The sequence below is a fragment of the Melozone crissalis genome, unplaced genomic scaffold, assembly GCF_028551555.1.
Source record: "Melozone crissalis strain CALT ecotype California unplaced genomic scaffold, PUWL_Pcris_2 ptg000068l_1, whole genome shotgun sequence".
NCBI lineage: Eukaryota > Metazoa > Chordata > Aves > Passeriformes > Passerellidae > Melozone > Melozone crissalis.
The window spans coordinates 18,513,369-18,538,345 of record NW_026535846.1 but is presented as its reverse complement, the minus strand read 5'-3'; the positions used below and the strand labels follow the sequence as shown (position 1 = coordinate 18,538,345).

At 40.6% G+C, this 24,977-nt stretch overlaps 1 protein-coding gene across 2 annotated transcripts in view; it reads left to right on the top strand.

Annotated features, from left to right (window-relative positions):
* RPS6KA6 (ribosomal protein S6 kinase A6) overlaps window positions 1-24,977 on the top strand; it is a 35,986-nt gene that overhangs the window by 5,330 nt on the left and 5,679 nt on the right. The window contains exons 2-20 of one of the 2 annotated variants that reach the window (XM_054289493.1): window positions 3,170-3,229; window positions 6,791-6,907; window positions 9,521-9,602; window positions 10,378-10,458; window positions 11,337-11,416; window positions 14,307-14,413; window positions 14,675-14,712; window positions 15,755-15,897; window positions 16,647-16,717; window positions 17,987-18,075; window positions 18,495-18,559; window positions 19,295-19,397; window positions 20,442-20,566; window positions 20,853-20,975; window positions 21,416-21,505; window positions 22,110-22,268; window positions 23,283-23,444; window positions 23,844-23,920; window positions 24,638-24,755. In XM_054289493.1, coding sequence (XP_054145468.1) covers window positions 3,170-3,229; window positions 6,791-6,907; window positions 9,521-9,602; window positions 10,378-10,458; window positions 11,337-11,416; window positions 14,307-14,413; window positions 14,675-14,712; window positions 15,755-15,897; window positions 16,647-16,717; window positions 17,987-18,075; window positions 18,495-18,559; window positions 19,295-19,397; window positions 20,442-20,566; window positions 20,853-20,975; window positions 21,416-21,505; window positions 22,110-22,268; window positions 23,283-23,444; window positions 23,844-23,920; window positions 24,638-24,755 — 1,890 coding nt within the window. Of the gene's footprint in view, window positions 1-3,169; window positions 3,230-6,790; window positions 6,908-9,520; window positions 9,603-10,377; window positions 10,459-11,336; window positions 11,417-14,306; window positions 14,414-14,674; window positions 14,713-15,754; window positions 15,898-16,646; window positions 16,718-17,986; window positions 18,076-18,494; window positions 18,560-19,294; window positions 19,398-20,441; window positions 20,567-20,849; window positions 20,976-21,415; window positions 21,506-22,109; window positions 22,269-23,282; window positions 23,445-23,843; window positions 23,921-24,637; window positions 24,756-24,977 lie in introns of both variants that reach the window. The other variant, XM_054289492.1, reaches the window with a different exon arrangement.

The following is a 24,977-nucleotide window of genomic DNA, read 5'->3' as shown; positions in this document are numbered from 1 at the left end:
TTGCTGCCAAGGGAGAAGGAATGATCCCAGCCATGGGATTATTTAATCCAGAGGCACATTGCTCCCAAGGTAACAGGAATGATCCCAGCCATGGGATGTCTTTAATCCAGAGGCACACTGCTCCCAAAGGAGAAGGAATGATCCCAGCCATGAGATCCATCTAATCCAGAGGCACACTGCTTTTAGGATAACAGGGATGGTCCCAGCTATGGAATGTATTTAATCCAGAGGCACATTGCTCCCCGGATGACAGGGATGGTCCCAGCTATGGAATGTATTTAATCCAGAGGCACACTGCTCCCTGCTCCCTCATCCTGCACCTCTGCAGAAGTATCTGACCTGCCAGGTGCTCTGACCTAAACTTTGAGCTCATCTGTTTACATAGTTCCTTTTGTTATTTTTTACTAATCAACAACTCGGGGTACTTTGTGTCATTTCCACATTGTGTGCTTGGAAAGTGTCGTCAGTGTTTGCCTAAAAGTCTGAGTTCAGTTTGTGTTTTCATGGGAGTTAATATTTAAAATGCTCACTTGTAGGACTTGAGCAGCACTGAACAGCAGAATGATTGCAAGATGAAGGAATCTCCTTCACCATCCTAGTATTGGCTTCTTTCACCTGTTCTTTTTATAGAGAGCTGTGCTTTTTAATTCTCAATAATAAATCAAATTTGTGCATTCATAGCTATTTAGTTAGTAACGACTTCAAGGTTAAAATCGTTCTGTTCTATATGTTTGTGCATAAATATTCATGAATAAATCTCTGAAAGGAGCCTCACTTGGCTGTGGGAGCTGCATTTTGTATCTGGTTTCCACAGAGGTGGGAAATAAGTATTAACTGTCACTTTTCTTTTTTGCCAGCTTCTGGTTATTGAAACTCAGCCAATTAAGTGACTGTACAAGACAGTAATGATTTGATTTTTGTCATTGACTTTTTTTAGCTGAATTACTTAACAAGCCACCAGACTTTGGGTTCTATTCCAACAAGTTTGCAGATTTTTGTTCCTTGCCTTTCTTTAATGGACAGTGACCAGGATTCACAAACAAATATGGCAAAAGTGTAGTTGTGTGTACCAAGCAATAAAAGCAGATTCATGTCCTTGAACAGCACAGAAATTGGCAGGTGTCCCAGTCTGTATCAGTACAGAGAGACTGGACAGGAAAAAACAAACACAAACCAAGGAGCAACAGTGAAGGGGAAAAGTGTATGATAGGAAATTGTTAATTAAGATGATTACCTGCCATAAAAATCCAATAGCTTTAGTGTACTTGATTTGCCAGCAAGTTGAAAGTACATTAAATGGTGTTCTCAGGAACAACCTAGATGAAATAATACACTGATTTTGGGTTCAAAACCCTGTTCCAGCCCCATTTTTTGTATCTGTATTGTTTTCAGTGTATCTGTAGTTCTTCTGATTGGTGGTGTTGGTTCCTGAGCTTAAATTTAAGTAACAAAACTTGGGAAATGTTGTCCATCTTCATAGAAAGAAAAGGTGAAATGCACAATAAAATAATTGAGGTCTATGAAGGAAAAACGTTATTACATTTCTGAGAATCAGGAGTAGAAACCCAGTTTATTTCTAGTTCCAAAAAAGCTTTTTGGATAATTTTGGTGGGCATCACATTGTTTCACACTTGAATGTAATTTATGGTGTTGTGAAAAGAAATTGCATAGAATTGAGGATGGAGGTCAGAGCTGGGCTGAACTTTGGTGTTGCTGCTGGATTTATTCAGTTAATTTGTACAATAACAACCATAGTGAGTGTCTTGTCCCTCCCACTGTCTAATCTGTGAAAAAAAATGCAAAAAAATAAACAAGTTACGTAGCAAATGAGTAGCTTTGGTTTCTGGATTCATGATAATGCAGGGATGATTTTTGGCTGTTGGGGTGGCAACACATGAGAGATGAATGATGGACTTGGGTTGGAGGTACATTGGTTAAACTGGGTGATGGTAAATAGAAACTTGTGGAGTGAAAATAAATGAAGCTTTGTGCTATTTCCTTGATCTCTTTTTCTGTTTTGTCTTTTTTTTTTTTTTTTCCCAGTGAGGATATAGTCCAAAAATAAGTGCCAGTATCTTGCTACAAAAACTGGAGATTTAATTTTATCAAAAGCATTAATTTGTGAATTAACTCTTGACAGCTCTACTCCAGACTGGAGTCTGTGGCAGCAGTGGAAGTGGTTGAGGGTTTGTCTGGGTGACAGAGATGAGGTACAAACCTGTCCCTGCAGCCCCACCTGTCCCTCCAGACTCTGCCTGTGGTTCTGAGCACAGGAATCTGGGGGGATTTCTCTGCAGCCCTGTGTTTTACCAACTCCCATGCTGACAGCAACACCATATTCCAAAAAAAGTCATTTCCCAGCCTAAGAGTTTAATTGGTTCAACTTGTTATTCAGAAAAAAAAGTTGGAGTTTTCTTATGTCATTTCTAGTTACTATTAATGTGAGACCTGTGCCATATAAAGGTAGAGATGCTGAACAATTAATGTATAAATAAACTAGCAATTATTATGAGCAAAATCCACAATGGCATTCACCCATTTTTGTCAAGTATTTCCAGTTTTTAATGGCTGCTTTGCATGTCTGAACAGAACATGTCCTTCATATTTCTGGGTTTTGGTTGGTTTTTTATTTTCAGTTTCAGCACTGAATTATTTGTGACTTAGAGAGAGCTTAAACTGAGTTTAATTTTTTTTTTCTCTGCAGCTGTGGGCTTGGTATTTTCAAAAAGGCTTGGAATCACTTTTGCATCTTTTCCCTTTAAACTGCAAATTAATTTTCCTTAGAAAACTCTAGGTTTCTGAAAAGCATCTGCAGCATAAGTTACATGCATAACTGAAAAATTCTGCATTAGTGTCATCTTGTAGGAGTGGTATCTAGCTTTTAAAGGAGTTTTAAATTAATCCCAATTAAATAACACTGGCATAATAATAATAATGATGGCATTTACAAAGGGAGATGCTAAATGATACATAAGGGAGATGCTAAATATAACTACTGAGTAGTAGTGTTTGTTTGAAACTACAGCTTTAAATTAGAGCAACCCCAGCACCAGCTCTCACTTGTGTGCTCTGAAATGTAAATTGGTCAAATTTTGAACTCTTATTAATTTGAAATTGCTGTGTCTTAATGATGTTTTTCTTTTTATTTTTTGGGGTTTTTTCCCTGCAGTTAAATGGCCTTAAAATGGCAGATGAGCCTATGGAAGAAGGTGAACCATATTCCTACCATGTAAGTGTTTGATTCCTGCTCTCTTCAGCCACTCATTAGCATGACCTCTTCTTGCAGCAGAATTGCTGCATTCCCTGCTCTTTAATAACCTCTGAACCCATTATTTCATTTGAACAATATCTGAGGAGACTCTGAGTCTCAAGGATGGCTTTGGGTAGGAACTGTGGTAAATGCCTTGTTTGGGAACTCTGCTGCAGGAGGCAGAGCTTCATGGAAAGGTTCCCTGTGCTGGAGGGACATTTGTGGATCCCTCACCCTCAGAAATGCCCAGGCCAGCCTGGGACCTTTCACACAGAGTGCTGAATGCTGCTCATGCTGCAATCACTTGTTCTGCCTTGGTAGTTTTTGGTTTAGCTGCTGTACCTTCAGCTCAAAGGGATTTATTTCTGCTTTTTTAGAGCGGAATTAATGTGTACACCAGTGTGTTAATTGTGCTTTATGGAGAAATATCCCAGGTAAGCCCCTCTTGGGGTGGATTTTGCCCAGTGCCTGTTCAGGAGATGCTGAAGTTGAGTGTTCTGTGTGCTGCTAAACCTTGCACTGAACTTGAGGCTCACCTGTGTGTGGTGGAATGCCTGAGTGCCCATGGAAACATTGGCCAGCATTTCTCAGCACCCTCGTCCTTGTGTTTAGGGGCACAAAGGTTTCTGTTCTCAGAGAGTCCCTGGCAGTGCCCAGGGCCAGATTGGACAGGGCTTGGAGCAGCCTGGGACAGTGGAAGGTGTCCCTGCCATGGCAGGGTGGCACTGGATGGGCTTTAAGGACCCAAACCAGCCTGGGATTGTGGCATAAATCAATTTTATCACCAGCTGTAACCACTGCATTGTGCTACAATAACAACATTTATAAGGAAGGGATTTGGAAATGAAGTCTTGGCACAGACCCACGTGCTGCCTGCACATTTCCTGGTGTGGAGTGGGTAAATCAAGTGTCAGAGTGGTCTCACATGTAGCAAGGAAAGGAGCAGAGGTTTGTCTGTTTTCTACTGCTCTAGAACAGGATGAGGAGGTTGCTGAGCTCTGGAGCCACATTCCAGGGAGCTGTGACAAAGCCAGCACTGATCCCAGTGTTCCTTTGGCTCCCTGGCTCCTGGAGAACCTGCTGGGAGCAGGGAAGAGTTGAGTTCCCTCTTGTGCAAGGCCACTGGGTGGGAGCTGGTGCCTCAGCTTGGAAAGAAATTTGCTGCTCAAGCAGCAGAACACAAAATGAGATATCAAATTTGTAGTTCGGGGAGGCCAAAGTAGAAATGAAAATGAAAGTGGCTTGGAGCTGCTCAGCTCTGTGTGCTCACTCCTTGGTGGTGGTGGTGATGAAAAGGTCTCTTACCTCAGTCAAGCCAATTTTTAGTACCTTAATGGTAGTTAAGTAAGTGAAATTATATAGGCATCTTTTGTGAAGATAAAACACTTTATATAAAAAAAAACCACCTCATTTCATCCATCTCAAGTTAGTCTTTATTTGCATGGAAAACATTTCTCTCCTGAGTTCACATTTAGAAATCCTCTCAGTCTCCTCAGCAACCACGTGTGATGTCACAGGCTAATGGCTCGAGGTGGGTGATAAACACAGGAGAGGCTGAACTCTTAAAGAGCTTTTCTCATGCAAAGTTTCACGGTGTTAGGGAATACAAATTAGGATGGTGAAGAAAAAAGGCTTCTAAATAGAATATTTACATATTTCATAGCAAGAAGCAGCCATTAAGTCTGTTGTACAACTTGGTGTGTAATTAGACAACTTGCTGCTTTCATCTGTCATCAGATGGCTTCAAAATGCTGCTGTTCTTACTGCCTTAAATTAGGCATGTGTTTAAAAAGTGAAGGAAAATGAAAAGATAGGTGTGTCTGTGCTCTGAGAGCATAAATGACAGTCACCCAGGGGGATGGATGAGGGGAAGTTGGGATTTTACAGTGTGTCATCAGGGTTTGTGACCAAAGAGGGAAATCAGGTGGCTTGGTGGTGAATTACAGAATTCACTTTGTTTTCCAGCAGTGCCTGGTGTTCATACCCACCTTGTGTGGGAAGCAGGCAGGACCAACAGGCCTTTCCCAGAAGGAGGATGGAATAAGAGAGGGGAGGGGAAGGGACTGGTGTGCAGCAGCAGCTGGACTGCAGTTTGGGAATATACCAAGATGTTTGTTTGGACTCTCTTTCCCCCTCTGGACAAGCAAAGCAATTAAGGCAGAAGCAATTAATGTGGTGTGATGATTGCTTCTTTTTTTTCTTTAATTACTGCAGCATGTACAAATTCATATGAGCAGATTTCTACTCTGAATTTCTGTGTAAAACCAGAATTTCACCCAGGTCCTTCTGGATGAACTGTGCTAAAGCTGACTGGAAGTTTTAATGCTCAGTTCTGGGCATAAGTTCACCTGACTACAGAATGATGTTTCCAAAACTGTTTCATCAGTGCCCAGGTCCTTCCCTGGTGCTGTTTGCACTTCTCATCAGGGGCTGTAACTCACAGGAGGTTGGTGGGGAGGTTTTCTGGTCTCTGCTAAGAGAAGCTTTCAAAATGAGGCTTGAAGAGAGGGCAGGAGGCAGCTGATCATCATTTGATGCCCCAAAAGTGAAGTCATGCAAATCAGATGGGATTTTCACTTGTGATTTTGGTGTGTACAAGAACTTTACTGATTTTCTTGCTGGGGCTGAGGGCATTGCTCCTTTTCCACCTGCAAGCTGATGTTGCTGTTGTGGGCCTCAGGTTTTAATTCCAAGGGGGCTTATTTTGACACCTTGCTTGTTCTGGCTCTCAGAATCTTCTCTTACACCACAAAAGCTGCAATCCATCATGGGATTTGTGTCATCAGGAACGTTTGTCTTTTCACAACTGGGGCTGCTGGCCCTGCTTTGCTGAAGGTGAGAGGCACATGAGGCAGTCAGGAGAACATTAAATCACTCACCTAGCTCAGAATTACCCTCAGCTGTCTGAAGGAGGTCCCCACACCGGATAATATTCCCAGGAGCTCTGCACCCCAGAGCTGTTTCTTCTCTTGGATGCAAGAATTCTCAGAGTCCTTAAGATGATTCATCTCTTATTTATGGTCTTCAAATGCTGCCTGTTCCTCCAGCTACAAATGGATGACCAGAGTTATTATTTGCTGCTGTGAAAAGCAATAATTACCCCAAATGATGAAATTCAATTTGGCTTTCATTAAGACTTATTTCAGGAAGGAGGAAAGATGAGAAGAGTAATCACTGGGAAAACTAAAGCTGCTAAGCAGAGGTGAAGCTCAGAAGTCCTGGTTTAAAAATCTGGGCATTTATTCCTTTCATGTAAAATAATCCAGCTTTTCTGTAGTTGAAATATTTATGGCAAAAGGAAATGAGCATTCTTTGAGAATCTTTCTTCAGTTTAGAAATTTTAGATGCATCTGTTTAAGAAAAGATAGATGGGAAAATTCTTCATTTGAACAGTTTGTCTTTAAACCTTATTAGAATTTCAGATATTTTACCAAAATAAAACTAAACAAAGAAAAATCCAGGTATTTACGTGCACTTTTAACAAGACTTAGTTACTGCAGGCCTGCTCACTGTTGTGTTTTGTTTGCTTTGAAATCACAGGATGAAGGAAGTGTGAAAGAAATTCCTATTACACATCATGTGAAAGAAGGATGTGAGAAAGCAGACCCAGCACAGTTTGAACTCCTGAAGGTTCTTGGACAGGGATCATTTGGAAAGGTAAGATGATAAACTTGTTCCATAGACCTGTCCAGGCATTCCAGGGAAATAATGGCCAGCAGAGCTGCTGGGAATGTTTGAAAATGTGTTGAGTAATGGAATCCTTTCCCAGCCCTGCTCCAGAGCCATGGGCAGAACCTTGTGAAGGAAATGCTGGTTTGTCTTTGGTGATGGGACTTGACGTGCTGGGAATGTTTGGCTTTTTTCAAGACACAAAATCTGTATTTATGTAGCTACAGAAGAGTTGATTGTGGCAGTTGGGAACTTAACCTGAAATAAATTTCCCAGCTTACTTACTTTTTTTAGTTTGCTGTATTTATCAAGTGATCTCCACCTAAAAGACACTAATTATTCAAATGGCACAGAGAAGAAATATGGCAGAGTTTTTGTTACAATATTTTCCTTTTGTAATGTGCCACTGGGTGTCACTTTGCAGAAATGAAGTTGAAAATCTGATCTCTGTCACTGTGTTGAAACACAGTAGCTGAAATATTAATCCTAGTGTATAGGAAGGTAATTAATTTTTTAAAACCAGTCTCAAACTACATCTTTTGCAACATCTAAAGTAGTCAATCAGCTTTACATTTGTTCCCCTTTTCCTGTTCTTCTGCTGATTCTGTGTGTGTCTCTAGGCAGGAACAAACCTCTGCATAAAATACAGTGAGAGAGGAAGAAGTTGACATTAGGGAGGCATTCTGTGCACAAGTGATGATGTAGAGAACAGACTTGAAATATTTCTCAGTATTTTGAGGTTGCAGAAACATTTCTTTACCTGATAATGTTCATTGCCAATTCCCTCACACAGGTCTCACTGTAGGAGCCTGAAAAGGCTCCATATATTTATTACTCCTGATTTGAGATGCCTGGAGCCACCTGAGGGCTCAGCACAGCCAGCCCTGCCTCAGATTTGGCTTCCAGAGCTCAGGGTTCTGCCAGCCTCAGGAGGGCTCCTGTTTGCAACCCCAACAGCTGGGCCAGATGTGCTCTGAGGCTTTGGAATGCTGGCAGTGCCTCTCCAGGTGCTGCACACCTGAGCTCAGAGCTCTGAGCTCTGTTCTTTCCTGTGACAAGAGAAAACAACCAGGAGGGTCGGTGCCTGTTGCCCTCATGGTGTTTTCTCTTCCCAGTTTCTACTCCCAGGCTCCTTCCTTTGGATTTGCAAACACCAGGAGGGGTTTCCTTGTGCCTGGTTTTAACATCAGTGCAGGATTTAATAATCCCACAGAAATAAAGAGTTAAACCTGGAGCCTGCTTTTGACATTAGTGCAGGATTTAATAATCCCACAGAAATAAAGGGTTAAACCTCCTGAATTACTGAATTCTCTCTTCATTCTCTCAGGAATGATGTGCCCTTGGAGTTCTGGAGGATTTGTCTGCAAATTAAATAAATAGGTGGTGCTTCAGTAGTTTGCACTATTTTTATACTAGCTAAAATTTGTAACTTGCACATGAATTCCTTATGTTCTCACAAATTATTGGTTGTTAAGACTAAAATATTACTATGTACTTATTATTAATATTTTATAATTGTGATTGTATTAATCTCCAGCTGTTTTCTTAGTTGCTGGTGTTTAAATTCTCCCTATTTTCTATCAGCTTGGCCTATAGTAGAGCACTGTTGTGGGTCAGTTATTGTGCAAAACTTATTAAAACAAAAAGCCAGACAACCTCGAAACATGATATTTTTCTTCTAACCAGAGCTTAAAATAAAAACAACCCCTCTCCCAACCTTGTACAACTTAGTCATAACAGTGCTTGAATTTCTGATTCTAGACTGGAAAATTTGACAAGATCTTTGAAAAAATATATATAATTTCTAGATATAAATAAATTAATTGTAAATGAAAGTCTGGGTAAGGTGAGATCAGAGAGGTAATTGTAGGGAGCTCTTGGCTTTCTCTTGTGACTTGTATGCTGTGTTTTTTTGTTTTTGTAAGCATAACATTAATTAATAACTAAAAATTGCTATTCCAAGAGCAGCAATTTAGAAGTAGGAGCACATATCAAACCATTTTGTAAATTGGAAGATCTGGTGGTTAAAAATTAGTGTAGCTCCATGTCTGTGTAGTGCAGTGTTTTATCTAATATGCTTTTCTCGGTGTCGAGTTGTAGCCCATCTATCTTTAAAACTCTTCTGGAGAGAAAAAGTAGAAAAACCTGTTGGAGTTGCTATTCCAGAGGGAAAGGGTGCTTTGATCTTAAATGGTGAGGTTTCCTTGCTTTCATCTCACCACTTGTACAGAATTCATTAATAAAAATGAATGTTTGATATTTGAGACTTGGGTCTTAAGCCTCAAAAACCTCTTGGGAGGTGCAGACCAGGCAGAATTGTCATTCTCCAGGAAAGTGATAGAAGGAAACATCTTTCTGTCAGAACTTCTTTGATAAATCAGGAGAGAATCCAGAGTTTCTGGGCAGTGTCATGCTTCAGAGAGCTTGGTGCTTTACAGCTCTGATCTGATCAAGGAATTGTGCTCTTCCTTTAAAGGTGTGTGCTTGGTGCAGAGCCCTGGAAGCTGCCTGACATTAATGGGAGCTTTGCAAATGCTTTGTGAGAGTTTGGGTTTGATTACCAAGCTTGCAGTGATTTAAAAATGGGCTTTGTATTGCCAGGTCTTCCTCGTGAGGAAGATAATTGGGCCTGATGCTGGGCAGCTTTATGCAATGAAAGTGTTGAAAAAAGCTTCTTTAAAAGGTAGGTTTGTCTTTCAGCTGAGACTTTGGACAATGGGGTTTAGTGCACCTGTATTTAAAAGCTTTTTTTTAATCCTAAATATTTGTCAGTGAGTTCATAACTCTTCTCTGACAGGAGGTTTTTTTTAGAGTAACTTGTAAGTTCATGTTTAAGTACTATTTTAAATCTGGCCAGGTAGCTTTAATTATGTGGTCAGAAATGTTCTTTCAAAGTTTAAAATTGGATTATTTAATTCTGTTTAGACTTTTCATTATATGAAAACAAGTTAATTTCATAAACAGTTTTCCTTTTGTCTTTCGTTAAGTCAGAACTCTGCTGTGGTTAAAATTAAGTCATTCCTTTGTTCCAGGAGCCAGAACAATTTAATTCAGTGTTTTGGCTTTCAGGAGACACTCGAATGGGTGTGAATCCACTGTGTGTAAATAGAGCTTTACTGTTAAAGGGGAAAAAGAAATCTAAAAAATATTTTATATTCAGGACAGAGAGTTAATTCAAAAATTGTAGTTGGGAATGTAGATAAGAGCTTTTTTCTTGAAAGCAATATGGATTATCACAAAATATGGGGATGTGCTGGAAATGCAATGAGGCAAAGAAGAAAGCTGGGGCAGGCAGGAAACAAACCAGAATCCTGCTGTCTGAAAGGAGGGGTTTTGTGGGAGGCTTTAACATCAAAAAACAAATCAGGGGATGAGGGCAGAGATTCCTTTAGCCAGCAAACCTTTCTGTGTGCTGCTAAATGCATTTGTGTCCCACTGTTGTTGTTTCTCTCCCTCAGTTCGGGACAGGGTCCGCACCAAGATGGAGCGCGACATCCTGGTGGAGGTGAACCACCCGTTCATCGTCAAACTGCACTATGGTGGGTCCTGTGCTCTGCCCCTTCCTCCCTGCCTCAGGCCACAGCTGCTCCTGCTCTCCCTCACCTTTGGAGGGCCCACATTAGCTTCTAGCACTTGGGAAAATAAAAAAGGAGTGTAAATATTTAGCTATAGAGAAGTTTTGTAGTGGATATTTTCACCCCCGATGTCCGGGAGGAATGATGAGGAGGACTCCATCTTATCAGAAGGCTAATTAATTGCTTTATTATCCTATATTATTCTATACTGTATTGCATTACATCTAAACTGAATCTGCCAAGCCTCCAACTGCACAGAACTCGTGACTGTCACCCAACAGTCCCCACACACACACCTGGCCCTGACAGGCCAAGGAAACAAAACGTCATCACTTTGGGTAAACAGTCTCCATATTGCAGTCTACTATTGCACAAACACAGGCACAGCAAATAAGGATTGTTTTTCCTTTCTCTGAGGTTCAGAGAATGTGAATCCCAGGAATATTATTGGGAAGTTGTGCCTTGCTTTTCTCTGTGAAGAGAAATGTGGCTACATGCTCTCTTGTAAGAACTTTCTGAATCTTTATGTTCAAGTTCTGCAGAGGTTTTGTACTTTGCATTGATTCAAACCAAACCACAGTAATTGATGTCCTTGCTGCTTCCCTCTTTGACAAAGGAGAAATAAAAGAACATTATTTTAATCATCTCTCATGACTAAGATTTTCTTCTGTGAAGAAGCAAGGAATCATTCAATAAATTACCTCATGTGCTGAATTATTTCACTTCCACAAACCAAAGGACTGCCTGTGATTGAAATTTCCTAGTTGTAAAAGCATTCAGATTTGTTTTGTAGCTTTGTCATACAACTATTGATTTTTATTTACTTTTTTAAATTTTTTAAGCCTTTCAGACTGAAGGGAAGCTCTATTTAATATTGGATTTTCTCAGGGGAGGAGATGTATTCACACGATTATCCAAAGAGGTAAGTACCTAAAATTTTATCTCCACTCACTCTTAGACAGGGGTTGGGTTTTGTTGGTACAGGGTTGGCTTCTAAACCTGTTTTCCCTCATTTTTTTGTCATAGTGAAGTTTTTAATAACTTTTGGGCTTTCCTTACATATCCTAGATTCTCTTCTATCCTTAAGAAACCCGAGTGTTTAGTGATGAGTAGCCCAAGTTTTAATTTGGCATCTGCAAAGTACAGTTCTTTTGTCTAAAAATGTTTTGTTGCTTGGAAACACAACTGAAGTAAATGAATATTTAGCACTGAGGGAAGGGGATGTGTAGTTCTCATGCTCTTAGTCAGCTTAGGTGCTCCTGGAATGCTGCAGCCCTGAGAGCTTTCTGCTGCACTGTAAAATTGCCTGGTGCTGCAATGCCAATGCTCATCCTGAGTCCCACAGAATGGGAACACAAAGTGCTTCTGAGCCCACTCCCCTCCATCCAGCCCTGCCACACAACTGGACCTTGAATTTTTCATTTCTGTTTTTGTTTCCTGGAGGGAGAGCTCCAGAGGAGGGGATGGGATACAGATACAGGCTGTTGTTGTTTTTTAAAAACATTTGCCATCAAATATTTATTACATGTTACCTTAAGTGTTATGAACACGTTTAGGAGACTTTTATTTTCTTATGGCAAGCCTTTTATAAAGATCTAAATTTTTAATGGCACTTTCTCAACAGCTTCACAGCAAGTGAGGTTTTCAGTGTTTTCACCACTGTAAATCCATTTATATTGCCAAAGCACAGGGAAAGCCACTTTCTTAAATGAGAAAACTGTGTTATCTGATTTTTTTCATGGCATGGAGGAGGTTGTTTATTCCCAGTATGTGAGGCCAGGAGAGTTTTTTCCCCTTATACTTCTCATAAAAATAAGAATTTTCCTTTAGGAACAGGCAAAAGGGAAAGAATTTAAAGGCATTTTTGTTAAAAGCTGAGATTGGTAACACAGTGATTATATGTAAGAATTGAGCTCAGAATTAATTAATCTGGAAGCTAAAATGGCTGTTAAAAATTTCAAGTGACCAGCTTGTCCTGGGTTATTGGAGCAGGAGGTAGGAAAGAGGTCAGGCTTTGATATGGAATGTCCAGTTCCAGAGGGGATTCTGGAATAGCAGGAGGAGCTGTTCGCTGGCACTGACCCAGCTGGGATTATCCCCCATGGAATATCTCAAATAAAGGATGCCAGGCTGTCCATGAGGACTCTTGCTGGGGCTTGAAAGAGGGATGTGTTCCCTGTGGGAATCAAGAAGTTGTAATTCTCAAGTTTTCCAAGTGCTAAGACCCCCTGTTTTTTGGAACACTTAAGTTACCTTTTATACTGGCTTTTATGTATATGGATATGAAAAAATCAGGTTTTTATTTTCTGGTGGGAATGTGAGGTAGTTTCAAAAGTCCATGGTAAAACAGCCTATGGACAATGCACATGAGGATAAATTCCCTGTGGCATTCTATACTTTGCACACAAGGATTATTTTAAATTCATTTGGTTTAGTATGAAGTTATTAAAGTTATTGAAGTTATTTTGTTGATCTTTAAATTCTAATGTGGGCATGAGAGTTTCAGCTGTGGCAGTGAGACGAGTGTGTAATGAAGTTCTGATTGGTAATATTTAATGGAGCTGACTTGCATCATGTTTGACTTGACCCAGAGAACAGCTTTGCATGTCATTATGGGGAGATGGCAGATTGGCATTTAGCATCATTATATTCTGAGATTTGCATTTTGGCTGCTCCAAGGAGTAATAATGAAATCCAAGGAGTAATAATGAAATCCAAGGAGTAATAATGAAATCCAAGGTTTCCCTTTGCTCTTTTGCAAGAGGTGAAACCCAGCATGAGCACTGATCTTTAGAGGTGTGAAGGTGACACTGTGTGGAGTGTCACAGCTTCATTGTTCACCCGAGGTCAGCCCCTGTCATTATGGAAATCAGGAATATTCTGAGCCTGAGATCAGATCACACCTGAGCCATGCAGAGCTCAGGAACCAGGGAGCCCACGAGTGACTGAGTGGCTGCACTGCACTTCTGTCCTGAGCACTCCACAGGTTGCTTTAATTTAGTATAAAAACTGTGCCTGCTTTGGCTCTTGTCATGTTTTAGAAATTACTGAAAGAGCTTGGAATCCTGCTGGATTCAGCAAATAAGGGAATAGTTCCCTTAAAGCCCAAATTCAGTCCTTTAAAGATTCCAAGCTCCTCCAGAAATCTGTAGAACAGGACAAGAGCCAAAGCAGGCAGAGTTTTGTACATTAAATTAAAGCAACCTGTGGAGTGCTCAGGACAGAAGTGCATCTCTGCTCTAGAAGTAACATCAGTATTTCAGTGTCTCACCAGGGTTCTGTAATAGTTTTTTTCCCCAAGAACAGAGCTGGTTCTTCAACTCCCAGGCTGTCACTGTTACTGTCACCAGTGATTTATTCTCCATGTTTTTTTCCTAAATTATTTTTGCTTTTTTTTTTCTAAATCTTGTTGATGTGAGTTCACACTCACCCAATACAGCAGCCATATATTAAATTTTATGATGCAGTGGAAAACTGTCTGGGTTTGTGGCAGGAGGAGTGCTGGGTGTCAGTTACACCAAATATAACAATTAATTTATTATCTAAAAGTTAATTAATGCTCTGCAGTAAGGCTGGTGATTTTATTTAAGTATTGCAGGTAGTTCTTTTTATACTTTATAATTAACTTTATACTTTATAATTAACAGATATTAGTAAATCATTTCTCTTGGCTGAACTCATGAATTATGAGTTCACAAGGGACTTTGAAAGCTAAGTTTGAAATCTAGGCAGACAGGAGTATATATTTTTTAGATTGCAGTTTTAAAAACTGAAGACAAGATCAGAAGGTAAATCTATACAGTTCTTATTAGGTTATGTTTACAGAGGAAGATGTGAAATTCTACCTCGCAGAACTGGCCCTTGCTTTGGATCACCTTCACAGCTTGGGAATTGTGTACAGGGACCTGAAGCCAGAAAAGTAAAGTAAAATGTATTTTACCACTATTACGTGTATTTTGTTGTTGCTTTGCATTTTCCACTGTAAAAAATTACAGCTATTTTTGTTAAGACTTTGTAAACAAATACAAAATGTAAAACACATCTGTGTTTTAAATGAAATAATAGTAGCTTGTTAAAAAAAGAATAGAATTTCATGTCGTAATTTTTAACTTATATTTTAAATGTTTTATGTAAGCATTGATCTTTATGTGTTTTGGTGAATGTGAATTTTAATTTTCAGCATTTTGCTTGATGAAGCAGGACATATCAAGTTAACAGGTAGGCACCACTCATTATTACATGTCTTTGTAAATGAGTTTTTTTGAGTTTCTGTATTATCAATTTTAAATGCATGTAAAATTTCAGAAAATGGTTCTGTAAGGAACAATACAAATACATATATTCTAGAAATGATGTATATAAAAGACAGTTTAGAAAACAAGTTACTGTAAATTTCTGGAAGCTTTAAATTACATTGACTGTGATAATTTTGTACTAGAGATTTCATCATATAGTTTAATCTAAGATATTGCTCTTAGATTCCAAGAGAAAATGTTTTTTAAAGCCTAAAAGACTTGATAGAATAATGGTGATGGAGATCAGGTTTATGAAATGCATACCTTTTAAAATTCTTCTATATTTAAACACAATTCAATCCTAAATTTGTCACTTCCTTCTGAAAGTGGAAACAATGGATGGGAGCATTGATTAGCAATGATTTTCTCCTGTGAAAAAAGGAATGTTTGAGAGCTGAGCCAGTGTCAGGGACTTGTGTATCCACAACAAGGAAAATGTTCTGGGAATGAAATATTCTGGGAATGCAGGGCTGTTCTGTACTGAACTTGAGGCCGGTTACAGAACCATGTTGCCTTATGTAACACCAATATTTTTAGTGTGATTTTATTTATTTATCATTCAGTAAGACCAGACCATGCAGGCTGCATTCCCTTTGAAACTGATTTTTACTTTTATCCAATTTTTTGTGTGAATAAAGCAGGCAGTAAACAGAGAAAATGAGAACTTCTGAGTGTTTTAGAGCTCTAAAGGTGTAGAATTTCAAATGCCACGTTAATTCAGTAATAACTTTGATGGCTAATCCTGAATTTAATGACTTTTAGAATGGTTTGGAGGTGTGTAGTAGATGAAATGTGCTCTCTCCAGATACCTGCAGTCTCTTGTTTCATGGAGAGCTGTGCTAATCACATTTCTGAAAATAACCGACCCAAACCTCTCAACGCTTACATTTTGAATTACCATCTATTGATTTATTTCTGTTCCCCTGCCATTCTTTACTGGCTGTGTTCTTGTGGTGCTGTTGTAGACTTTGGACTCAGCAAGGAATCAGTAGACCAAGAGAAGAAGGCCTATTCTTTCTGTGGTACTGTAGAGTACATGGCTCCTGAAGTGGTAAACAGGCGAGGGCACAACCAGAGTGCTGACTGGTGGTCCTTTGGTGTCCTCATGGTACTGTATTTGCCTCTTGCTTCCCTTGCTAAGCTCACACAAATGCACTTAGAATAAGCTTGTCCAGTTCTGCTTAGGGATGCTTGGGTAAAGGGGACACTGAATTGCTACTGGGTGGAATAAAATTGATTTTTCGCCTCTAAGAATGTTTATCAGGCACCTGAAAAATCCTGGGTTGTTGTTTTAGTAGTTAAAACCAGTTGTAGTCAGAGTGAGACTTCACTTTGTATTTTTACTTTGCATGTTACTTGATAGTTAAACTTAAAAACAGGCTTGAAGGCTTGGTTTGAAGGAATATTAAATGGCATTTCTGTGAGAGTGAGCCTGTGGAAGGAATGCTGGAGTGGGGAAGTGAGATAAGTCAGTAACTGCTGCCACTTCTGGGGTGTGTTAGAGCATCAGCCTGACACAGAGGTGGACTTGAAAAGTAAACCACTGTTCTAGAATTTACCATTCTTGCAGTTTTTGGGAAATGGCAACATCTAAAACTGGTTTTGGAGGAGATTTTATTACTTTCTGGTATCTTCTTGATGTATAATATTCCTCCATCATCATCATGCTACACATGCCACTGTTCTCATCATGTAAACTGCATGTGAGAGCAGAATTTTAGATTTGTGAACACTTCCATAATCTTTTCAAAGTTCAACCAGTGTGGTGTAGAGGTAGGAAAGAGTGCAGTGTTTAACACTTTGTTTCAGCAGCTGGGGGAAGAAGTGTTGATTTAGATTAACATTTGTTCTTTCCAGTTTGAAATGCTCACTGGTACCCTGCCATTCCAAGGTAAAGATCGAAATGAGACTATGAATATGATACTGAAGTAAGTACATCTCCTTCCTTTTTCAGAACTCCAAAAATGTTATTTTAAACATGTTTTAGTAGCTTGTTGTAACTCCTTGTGCAGCCTGGTCTTGGGGAAGGTGTCCCCGTGGCAGGGGATGGAACAAGATGAGCTTTAAGGTCCCTTCCAGCTCAAACCATTTTATGATTGTGAGAGCACTGAGCTACAACAGGAGCAAACAGCAAAGCCCCTTGATAAGCTTTAGATGCCAGGCTGTGAAGTACCATTAAGTATCCCCAGCAATTAAAATCTCAGGGATGAATTTGTACTTTGATTATAGGCGTATAATGAAGATAAGAACAGTGCAGTGACTGAGAGCAGCTTGATTTGCACTCTGTTGTCGTTACACTCCCTTGCTACTGTTACAGCACACCTTGTTTTGTAAGCAGCAGCTGATCAGGTGTTGCTTTGTGTACAGATGTGTGGAGAGCCCTTACGTGCTCAAATTCTCATTTCAATTGCCCCAGTTACAGCAGAAGCTGCTGGACTGGACAGACTGGGTGAGCTGGTGCTCACTGAGCGGGGCTGTTGGGCAAATATGTTCTCATCTGTCTGTGCTCAGCTAGCAGAGTTTCCTCCTGGCACAGGCAGAGCCTGGGGCCCTCTGAGGGGTGATGGGGAAGGGGAGGAGGGAGGAACTCAGTTCTTGCCAGTTCAGGGCATTGGAGCTTGCCCTGAGTGGGAGTTCCTGGTGCTGCTGCCTGTGAAAGGATGGCTCAGACCTTGAGCTGCTCCCTGCAGCTCCCAGTGATGCTGCAGTTCTGCACAGGCATTTCCTGCTTGGCTTTAGAGTTTTCATTAAATACAATAAATGCTGAAGTCAGTGAGCTTTTATATGGTGGCTCAATGAGCCCTGGAGGGGTAGTAGCAATCACTCCAAGGGCAGGTAACTGGGGATTTGGTGAGTCTTTTCTGGTGCTGATATTATTTTGGTAAAAACCTCCTGGTGACATAAAGATACCTTTGAAAATACTTACATATTCCTAAGATAACTATTTTACTCTGTTTCAGCAGAAAGCTTGCTTGGGTGGGGTTTGGTGGTTTTGGTGTGATGTGTTTGTTCTCTGCTGGGTTTTATTTTAAACCACTCCTATAACAGGAAACTTAAAAAGTTGATGAGTTAAGTGTGTGCTCTCTACAAGGCTTTGGAATAGATCCTTGATACATCAAACTGTGCAGTGAAATCTATGTAAACAGTTTTTACTAAGATAAGTTTCTTCCTCTGACTTGTTCTCTGTTTTCTTTTAGAGCAAAGCTGGGAATGCCTCAGTTCCTCAGCCCTGAAGCACAAAGTCTCCTGAGGATGTTGTTTAAAAGGAACCCATCAAATAGATTAGGTTGGTTCATTTCTTTGGATCTTAAAATAATCAACTCAGCCTAACATTTTATTTCAAAGAAAAGCAACTGCTAGAGACTCTCAAGGTGATCAGTAGCATTTGGGTACCATTTCCTGTTAGTTTGGGTCATGGCTTCCAGGGTTTGGCCAAGGAATGGTCAAAATGTGAGATCAGTGACTTAGGAGTGAGCCAAAGCTCTGACAGTGTCCCAGCAAAGAATATTGACACCGTATTTATTTATGGGCTTTTTCTCCTCTCTTTGCCTCCCTGGGTATTTTACATCCATGGAATATTTCAGTATTCACAGTTCCCTCAAATAATCACCTCTGTGCAAACTTTTTGGAAATGAACTAATTTTTAGTGCAATCTTCAAAGTCTTTACCCACAAGTGTGTTAAATGCAGTCTTTCTTTTGTTCAGGAGCTGGTTCTGATGGAGTTGAAGAAATCAAGAGACATCCTTTTTTTTCTACTGTTGACTGGAATGTGAGTACAAAAGGATCTGAATGATAAAGCTGTTGCTGATTTTTCTGTGTGTTGTAGCATTTGTAGCAGTATTTACATCTGAATAGGGCACAGCAAACATTGCATTACTGCTGCCTGGCACATCCTGCCTTCTCCTCCAATTCCTTGGCATCTGGAGCTGCAGTATTGACTGCAGATAGAGAGCATTAATTACAAATTGTGCATTTACTTTTTAAATAATTAAGAGTTGCAGCATTCTCAAGCTGAAATCATTGGAGCGTTTCTAGTTGGGAGAGGCTGCTGGTGTTCCCAGGAATCCTGCAGGAAGGGTCTGTCCCTTTCCCTGATTTTGATTGGTTAGTTGATTTGTATTTTTAAACTAAAATGTACTGTATGCTTTTGTGCAGGAAGGTTAAATTAAAAAAAACCTGCAAAAGCTAGATCTGAAAGGAGGAGAGAAATAGCAAGGAAATGCTTTTAGAACTTCCTCAATTTTGCATAGGGATTCCACATCTTTTGACATGAGGTTTTCTGTTCCTTAGCTGTAAATGGGATTTATTGCAGATTTGAGATACTTCCCTGATTTATTTGGGTGGATTTGGAAACACCTGGAATAGAGCTCTGAGAATGGGCAGTTCCTTGCCAAGAGGGATGTGCCTAACATGGGTTGAGGTGTTTGTCCTTTACCCTTTATCTTGGCAAAATAACAGCACCCATGGAAGCTTTGGTGACCCTTAAATCTTTCTCCTCTTTCAGAAACTGTTCAGAAGAGAAATTCAGCCTCCATTCAAACCTGCCTCTGGAAAGCCAGAAGATACTTTCTGTTTTGATCCAGAATTCACAGCAAAAACACCAAAAGGTAACTCTGCATGGCTATAAATTGGTGAAGTTTGTGGGACAGGAGGGTCAAATTAATGCTAAAACAACAAGCAGGAAAGCCAGGGACAAAGTTAAAAGCAAAGGATGCACCAGGGTTCCAGTGCTCTGAAGGAGGATGTTCCCCTCAGCAGGTTTCTGTTCTTTGAATATTTTGCTAATCTTTGACTCAGGAAGAAAAAAATAAATGGAGTATTAAAAGCTGGACTATGGTTTCTAGTTATGATTCAAGCCAGGCATGCAGTGTTTGAGGGGAAATATTCAATATTAAAATAAACTCAGTTTGATTGCAGCAGTGATTCTTTCTAGGCTCAGTTTTGCATTGAGAATGCCTTGCTTTAAGAAGCATTAACTGTTATCATTATTATTTCTTGGTCTGCCTCAAGTTTCACTTCAGGTTTTCTTTTGTGATTTTTTTTCCTTCCTGCTGCATCCAGCTTTTAAACCCTCTTCTCATGATTGTTGGGAGAAGGTTTGTGCTCTTAATAGGCCACACAAAGTTATTGAGCTGTGCTCACTGTGAGATTTCAGACAGTGAATTCAGAGGTGCACAGAATATAACCTGAGAAAAACTTAATTCTAATAATTGAAGGTTATCTTTTCAGTGAAGATTTACTAATTGGATATTGTTGTTGCCTCACTTGTGCCTTGCCAGCAGCTCATTCACCAGTGAAGCAGCACATTCTGTTGTTGCTCTTCTGTGTTACAAAGCTGTTGAACACAAGATAATGATCTTTATTTCTTTTCCACAAGTAGTTCTGTTTCAATAAACTTATTCCTTAAAACATGTGTTCACACATAAATTCCTGCAGTGCTTTGCAGTTTTAGATAAAATTCTGGAATATTTGTTTGTGTTGCTGAGGTAAGAGAGCACAGATAACAGAAGTTTTATTTATGTTTTAACATTGGTGTTCCTTTTGCTTGCTTCCCTCATCTCAAGATGATTTTTGTAACATCCCTCTCCTGAATGCTCTGAAATGGCCTTGCTGGCTGTACCACACTAACCCTGTGTGCCTGTGTGCCCCAGATTCTCCAGGGGTCCCACCCAGTGCAAATGCCCACCAGCTCTTCAAAGGATTCAGTTTTGTTGCAACTACTACTGTAGAAGACCATAAAATATCACCCCTCACCAACATCCTGCCCATAGTCCAGGTAATGTTTTGCTTTTTGGGAAACCTCCTTGGCATGCCAAAGACTGACCAATGCTCAGTATTTACAGTTCTTCTTGCTTTGTTGGGGAGACTGTTATAAAATGTGTCTCATTAAATACTTCCATAGGGTATTTTTAATTTTAAAAAGTGAGTTGCTGTTTTTCTGAAGGCAGAATTTCAAAGAAAAATCATGAGCAAGCAGGAGAAATTTCTGCTCTTGGTACCAGTGTAATGGCAAAGAGAATCCTGTTGCTTTAGATAACACTTGCCTGTTTTTTTTAAAGCAGCTTCATGGAAACAGTGCACAGTTCACTGATGTCTATGAACTGAAGGAAGATATTGGTGTGGGCTCCTACTCTGTTTGCAAGAGATGTATCCACATAGCTACAAACATGGAGTTTGCTGTGAAGGTACTGGCATCAATTCCACTCTGAAAATATTGGCTAGTAGGTTTGAAAACTTAAATTTGTGAGTTTTCCAGTTGCTGTGTTTGTATGTGGTTATAAATTACAGTCTTGGAAGCTGAAAATACTGTACAGGAATACCTGAAATAAAGTGAGATTCACAAGGGTGGAACTGGGCTGCAGGGAATTAGTGATGCTTCAGCCCAGTGCATTTCCTTGTTCAGTGGAGCAGGACAGGCTGCATTAATGATGGAATTTTAACAAGGCTAGAGCAAGAAATGAATAAATGGGATGAGAAGCTGGAGGATAAATTACTCATGATTAGAAAGAAGTAATGAACTCTAGAATTTTAGTATTCTGTTGTTGAAATGAGAATATAAATACAAAAAATGTCTGTGTTTAATAGACTTGTTTATGCAAGTTGTTTTTCCTGTTATTTTTTGCAGATAATTGATAAAAGCAAAAGGGATCCCTCAGAAGAAATCGAGATTCTCATGCGTTATGGGCAACATCCAAACATTATTACTTTAAAGGATGTATGTACCTCCTTTTCTGCTGCCTCTTATTAGACAGGGCTGAAAAAACTAAATGCAGATGTAGGCAGTTTATTGGGATTTATTAAATTTCTTTACCTAGAAAAATCTACTGGGAGAGCACTATGTAACATTAGAGGGAGTGTCTCAAAACACAGCATTGTCCTGATATTAATTTTTCTAAAGGCTGTTTAAGCAGCTTGAAGTGAGGAATGATGTAAAGGTTAGAAATGCCAGATTTCTTCTTGTTTCAAAGGAGCAGCCAGTGTGTTGGTAACGTGAGACAGCAGTGGCCTGCAATGGAAGGGAAGAGCAGTCAGGAGTGTGGGGCTGCTCTCCTCTTCCAACAGCAGCTCTTTACACTAAAAAATCACTAAATAACTCAGAGTGATGAATTAACAGCTTGAATGGAGAGTGATGAATTAACAGCTTGAGTCATGAGCTCCCAGGGTGACACAGGAGCCGCCTTGCCCTCCCTGCTCTGGCAGCCCCTGCTGTTTGTGCTGCCCCTGCTGTGGGAGGAGGGGATTTGTGGGCACGTGGAACTGCAGATGTTGCCTCTGTGAGAATGCTCTGAGTGTGAGTGCCCTGTTAAACCTCTCCCCAGGTGTATGATGATGGCAGATTCATCTACCTGGTGACAGAGCTGATGAAGGGGGGGGAGCTGCTGGACCGGATCCTGCGGCAGAAATTCTTCTCGGAGCGGGAGGCGAGCGCGGTGCTCTTCACCATCGCCAAGACCGTGGACTACCTGCACTGCCAGGGGGTGAGTGAGGGAGGGAGAGTGAGTGAGGGACTGCCTGCACTGCCAGGGGGTGAGTGAGGGAGTGAGGGACTGCCTGCACTGCCAGGGGGTGAGTGAGGGAGTGAGAGTGAGTGAGGGACTGCCTGCACTGCCAGGGGGTGAGTGAGGGAGGGAGGGACTGCCTGCACTGCCAGGGGGTGAGTGAGGGAGGGAGAGTGAGTGAGGGACTGCCTGCACTGCCAGGGGGTGAGTGAGGGAGGGAGAGTGAGTGAGGGACTGCCTGCACTGCCAGGGGGTGAGTGAGGGAGGGAGGGACTGCCTGCACTGCCAGGGGGTGAGTGAGGGACTGAGAGTGAGTGAGGGACTGCCTGCACTGCCAGGGGGTGAGTGAGGGAGGGAGAGTGAGTGAGGGACTGCCTGCACTGCCAGGGGGTGAGTGAGGGACTGAGAGTGAGTGAGGGACTGCCTGCACTGCCAGGGGGTGAGTGAGGGAGGGAGAGTGAGTGAGGGACTGCCTGCACTGCCAGGGGGTGAGTGAGGGAGGGAGAGTGAGTGAGGGACTGCCTGCACTGCCAGGGGGTGAGTGAGTGAGCCTTGCCAGCCACAGCCCTGGCACAGCTTGCAATCACTACTCCCCTGCCCTCTGTGCTTTGCTTGGCTTGTTTTCCTGCTAAGAGGTTTTGTATTTTATCACAAAGGTGAGTAATAAAAACAGCTTGTGCTGTTATGCTGGCGAAGCCTTTGGACTCTGCATTTTATGAAACTGCAGATTTTTGTCCTGTTCTTGTTGCCAAATGGTGATGTTGGTTCCAGTTGCATTATGAGCCAGCAGGTTTTATTACATTACTTGAACTCGAATTTTTGGGTACTTTAAGGTTATATAATTGTTTAATTTTTGTGTACTTTAAAGTTATATAATTATTTAAAATTCTCATAAGTATATTAATCTACAGAACAGCTTTTGTAAATTGTAAATTAGAAACAAATGTACCTGCTCCTCCTAAATGATGGCTTTTCAAATGTCTTTGCTTGAAGGTGGTGCACCGAGACCTTAAACCCAGTAATATTTTGTACACTGATGATTCAAACAATGCTGATTCTATCAGGATTTGTGATTTTGGATTTGCAAAACAACTTCGAGGAGAGAATGGACTGCTTCTAACTCCCTGCTACACTGCAAACTTCGTGGCACCAGAGGTATTTCAAGCTGCTCTGTTTTCTTCGTGCTGTTTTTGGTGTGTCAGATGCTAAAACTTTTCAGCAATGCTTGGAAAAAAACCTCAACAATTCTGCTACTTTTCTTTAAATATAATCACACATGCTTTTTAAACATGAGTACATGTGTTTATAATAAACCTGCTTTAAAAACAGCAGAGTCCACCCTCAAAAATAAGATGTGAGCCTGTTGAAAATCTGAAGAGATGATCTGGGAACAAGAAATGTTGGTGGTGTTTACTGCAACTTGTATATTAGAAAGTCAACATTCAAATCTCTCACATGATCCAGGGATGATCTTACCCTTCCCTAGGCTGTGGTGTTGTTTTGGGGTGGTTTTTTTTAATAAATGACAAGAATTTAACACTCTTTGTTTCATAGGTTCTCATGAGACAGGGATATGATGCTGCTTGTGACATATGGAGCTTGGGAGTTCTCCTTTACACAATGTTGGCAGGGTGAGAATGTTTCTGAGCTGTTTTGTTTACCTTAAATCGCAGAATGTTGCCTGAATCCTTGCTTCCATAGAAATGGTGAGGCATTGGCTGATGGAATGACACAGACACAGGTGGGACAGGCAGCTCTGAGTCAAAGCCAAACAATCCACGTTTAGCTCAGAGTAGGATCAAGGTTTCTCTTCCCAGAGCAGGACTTGGAGGTGCCAAAGACTTCCCCCACTTTTCAGGAGGGAATGGAGTCTGTGAAAATGAGTGGTGGGTTTGTTTTTACCCTCCAGCCTTTTGTCTTCCCACCCCATCCCCTTAACTCACTTTGTGTCCCTGCCCCTGCTGCATTCCTGTGTGGAACACTCTGGGTTGGGATCTCTGGAGTTTCCTCAGCACCCAAACCTGAGGAAGCTCTAGGAAGCATCTAGTGGCCAAATGAGAGATGTTTGCTGAATTCTTCTCTAGCACAAAAAGAGCAGATTTTTAGTCCTATGACTAAATCCTGTCTATGGGAAATTATTCTCTTGATAAATCTGTACTTCCCATTAGATATGAGAAATATTACTATTTAATAGCATGTGTATCTATTCTGTATTCTATGTATATATTTATATATGTAGATATATATTTCTGTTGGCATTGGGATATTGACTGATTATTGAGATTTTACCAATTTCTTGCAGTTTTTATCTGTAACAAGGTGTTTTTGTTGTTTTTTTCTCTCCCCAGCTATACTCCATTTGCCAATGGTCCCAATGATACTCCTGAGGAGATCCTAGTACGGATAGGCAGTGGAAAATTCTCTCTAAGTGGAGGCAACTGGGATACCGTTTCAGATGCAGCAAAGGTGTAAATGTGTTATGGTTTTATATTTTTGTAGAATTCCAATGAAATCAACTGAGCTTTATCAGCTAGACTGCTCTGTAAGTGGAGTTTGTGTTTATAATCTGCAGACTTCATTGCAGGGAAGGATATCTGCTCCAACATTTTATTTAGAGACTCCATCTGTAATGAATATAGATTCCCTGGGATGGTGTTGACCCACTCTGTGGGTATCATAATCACCAGT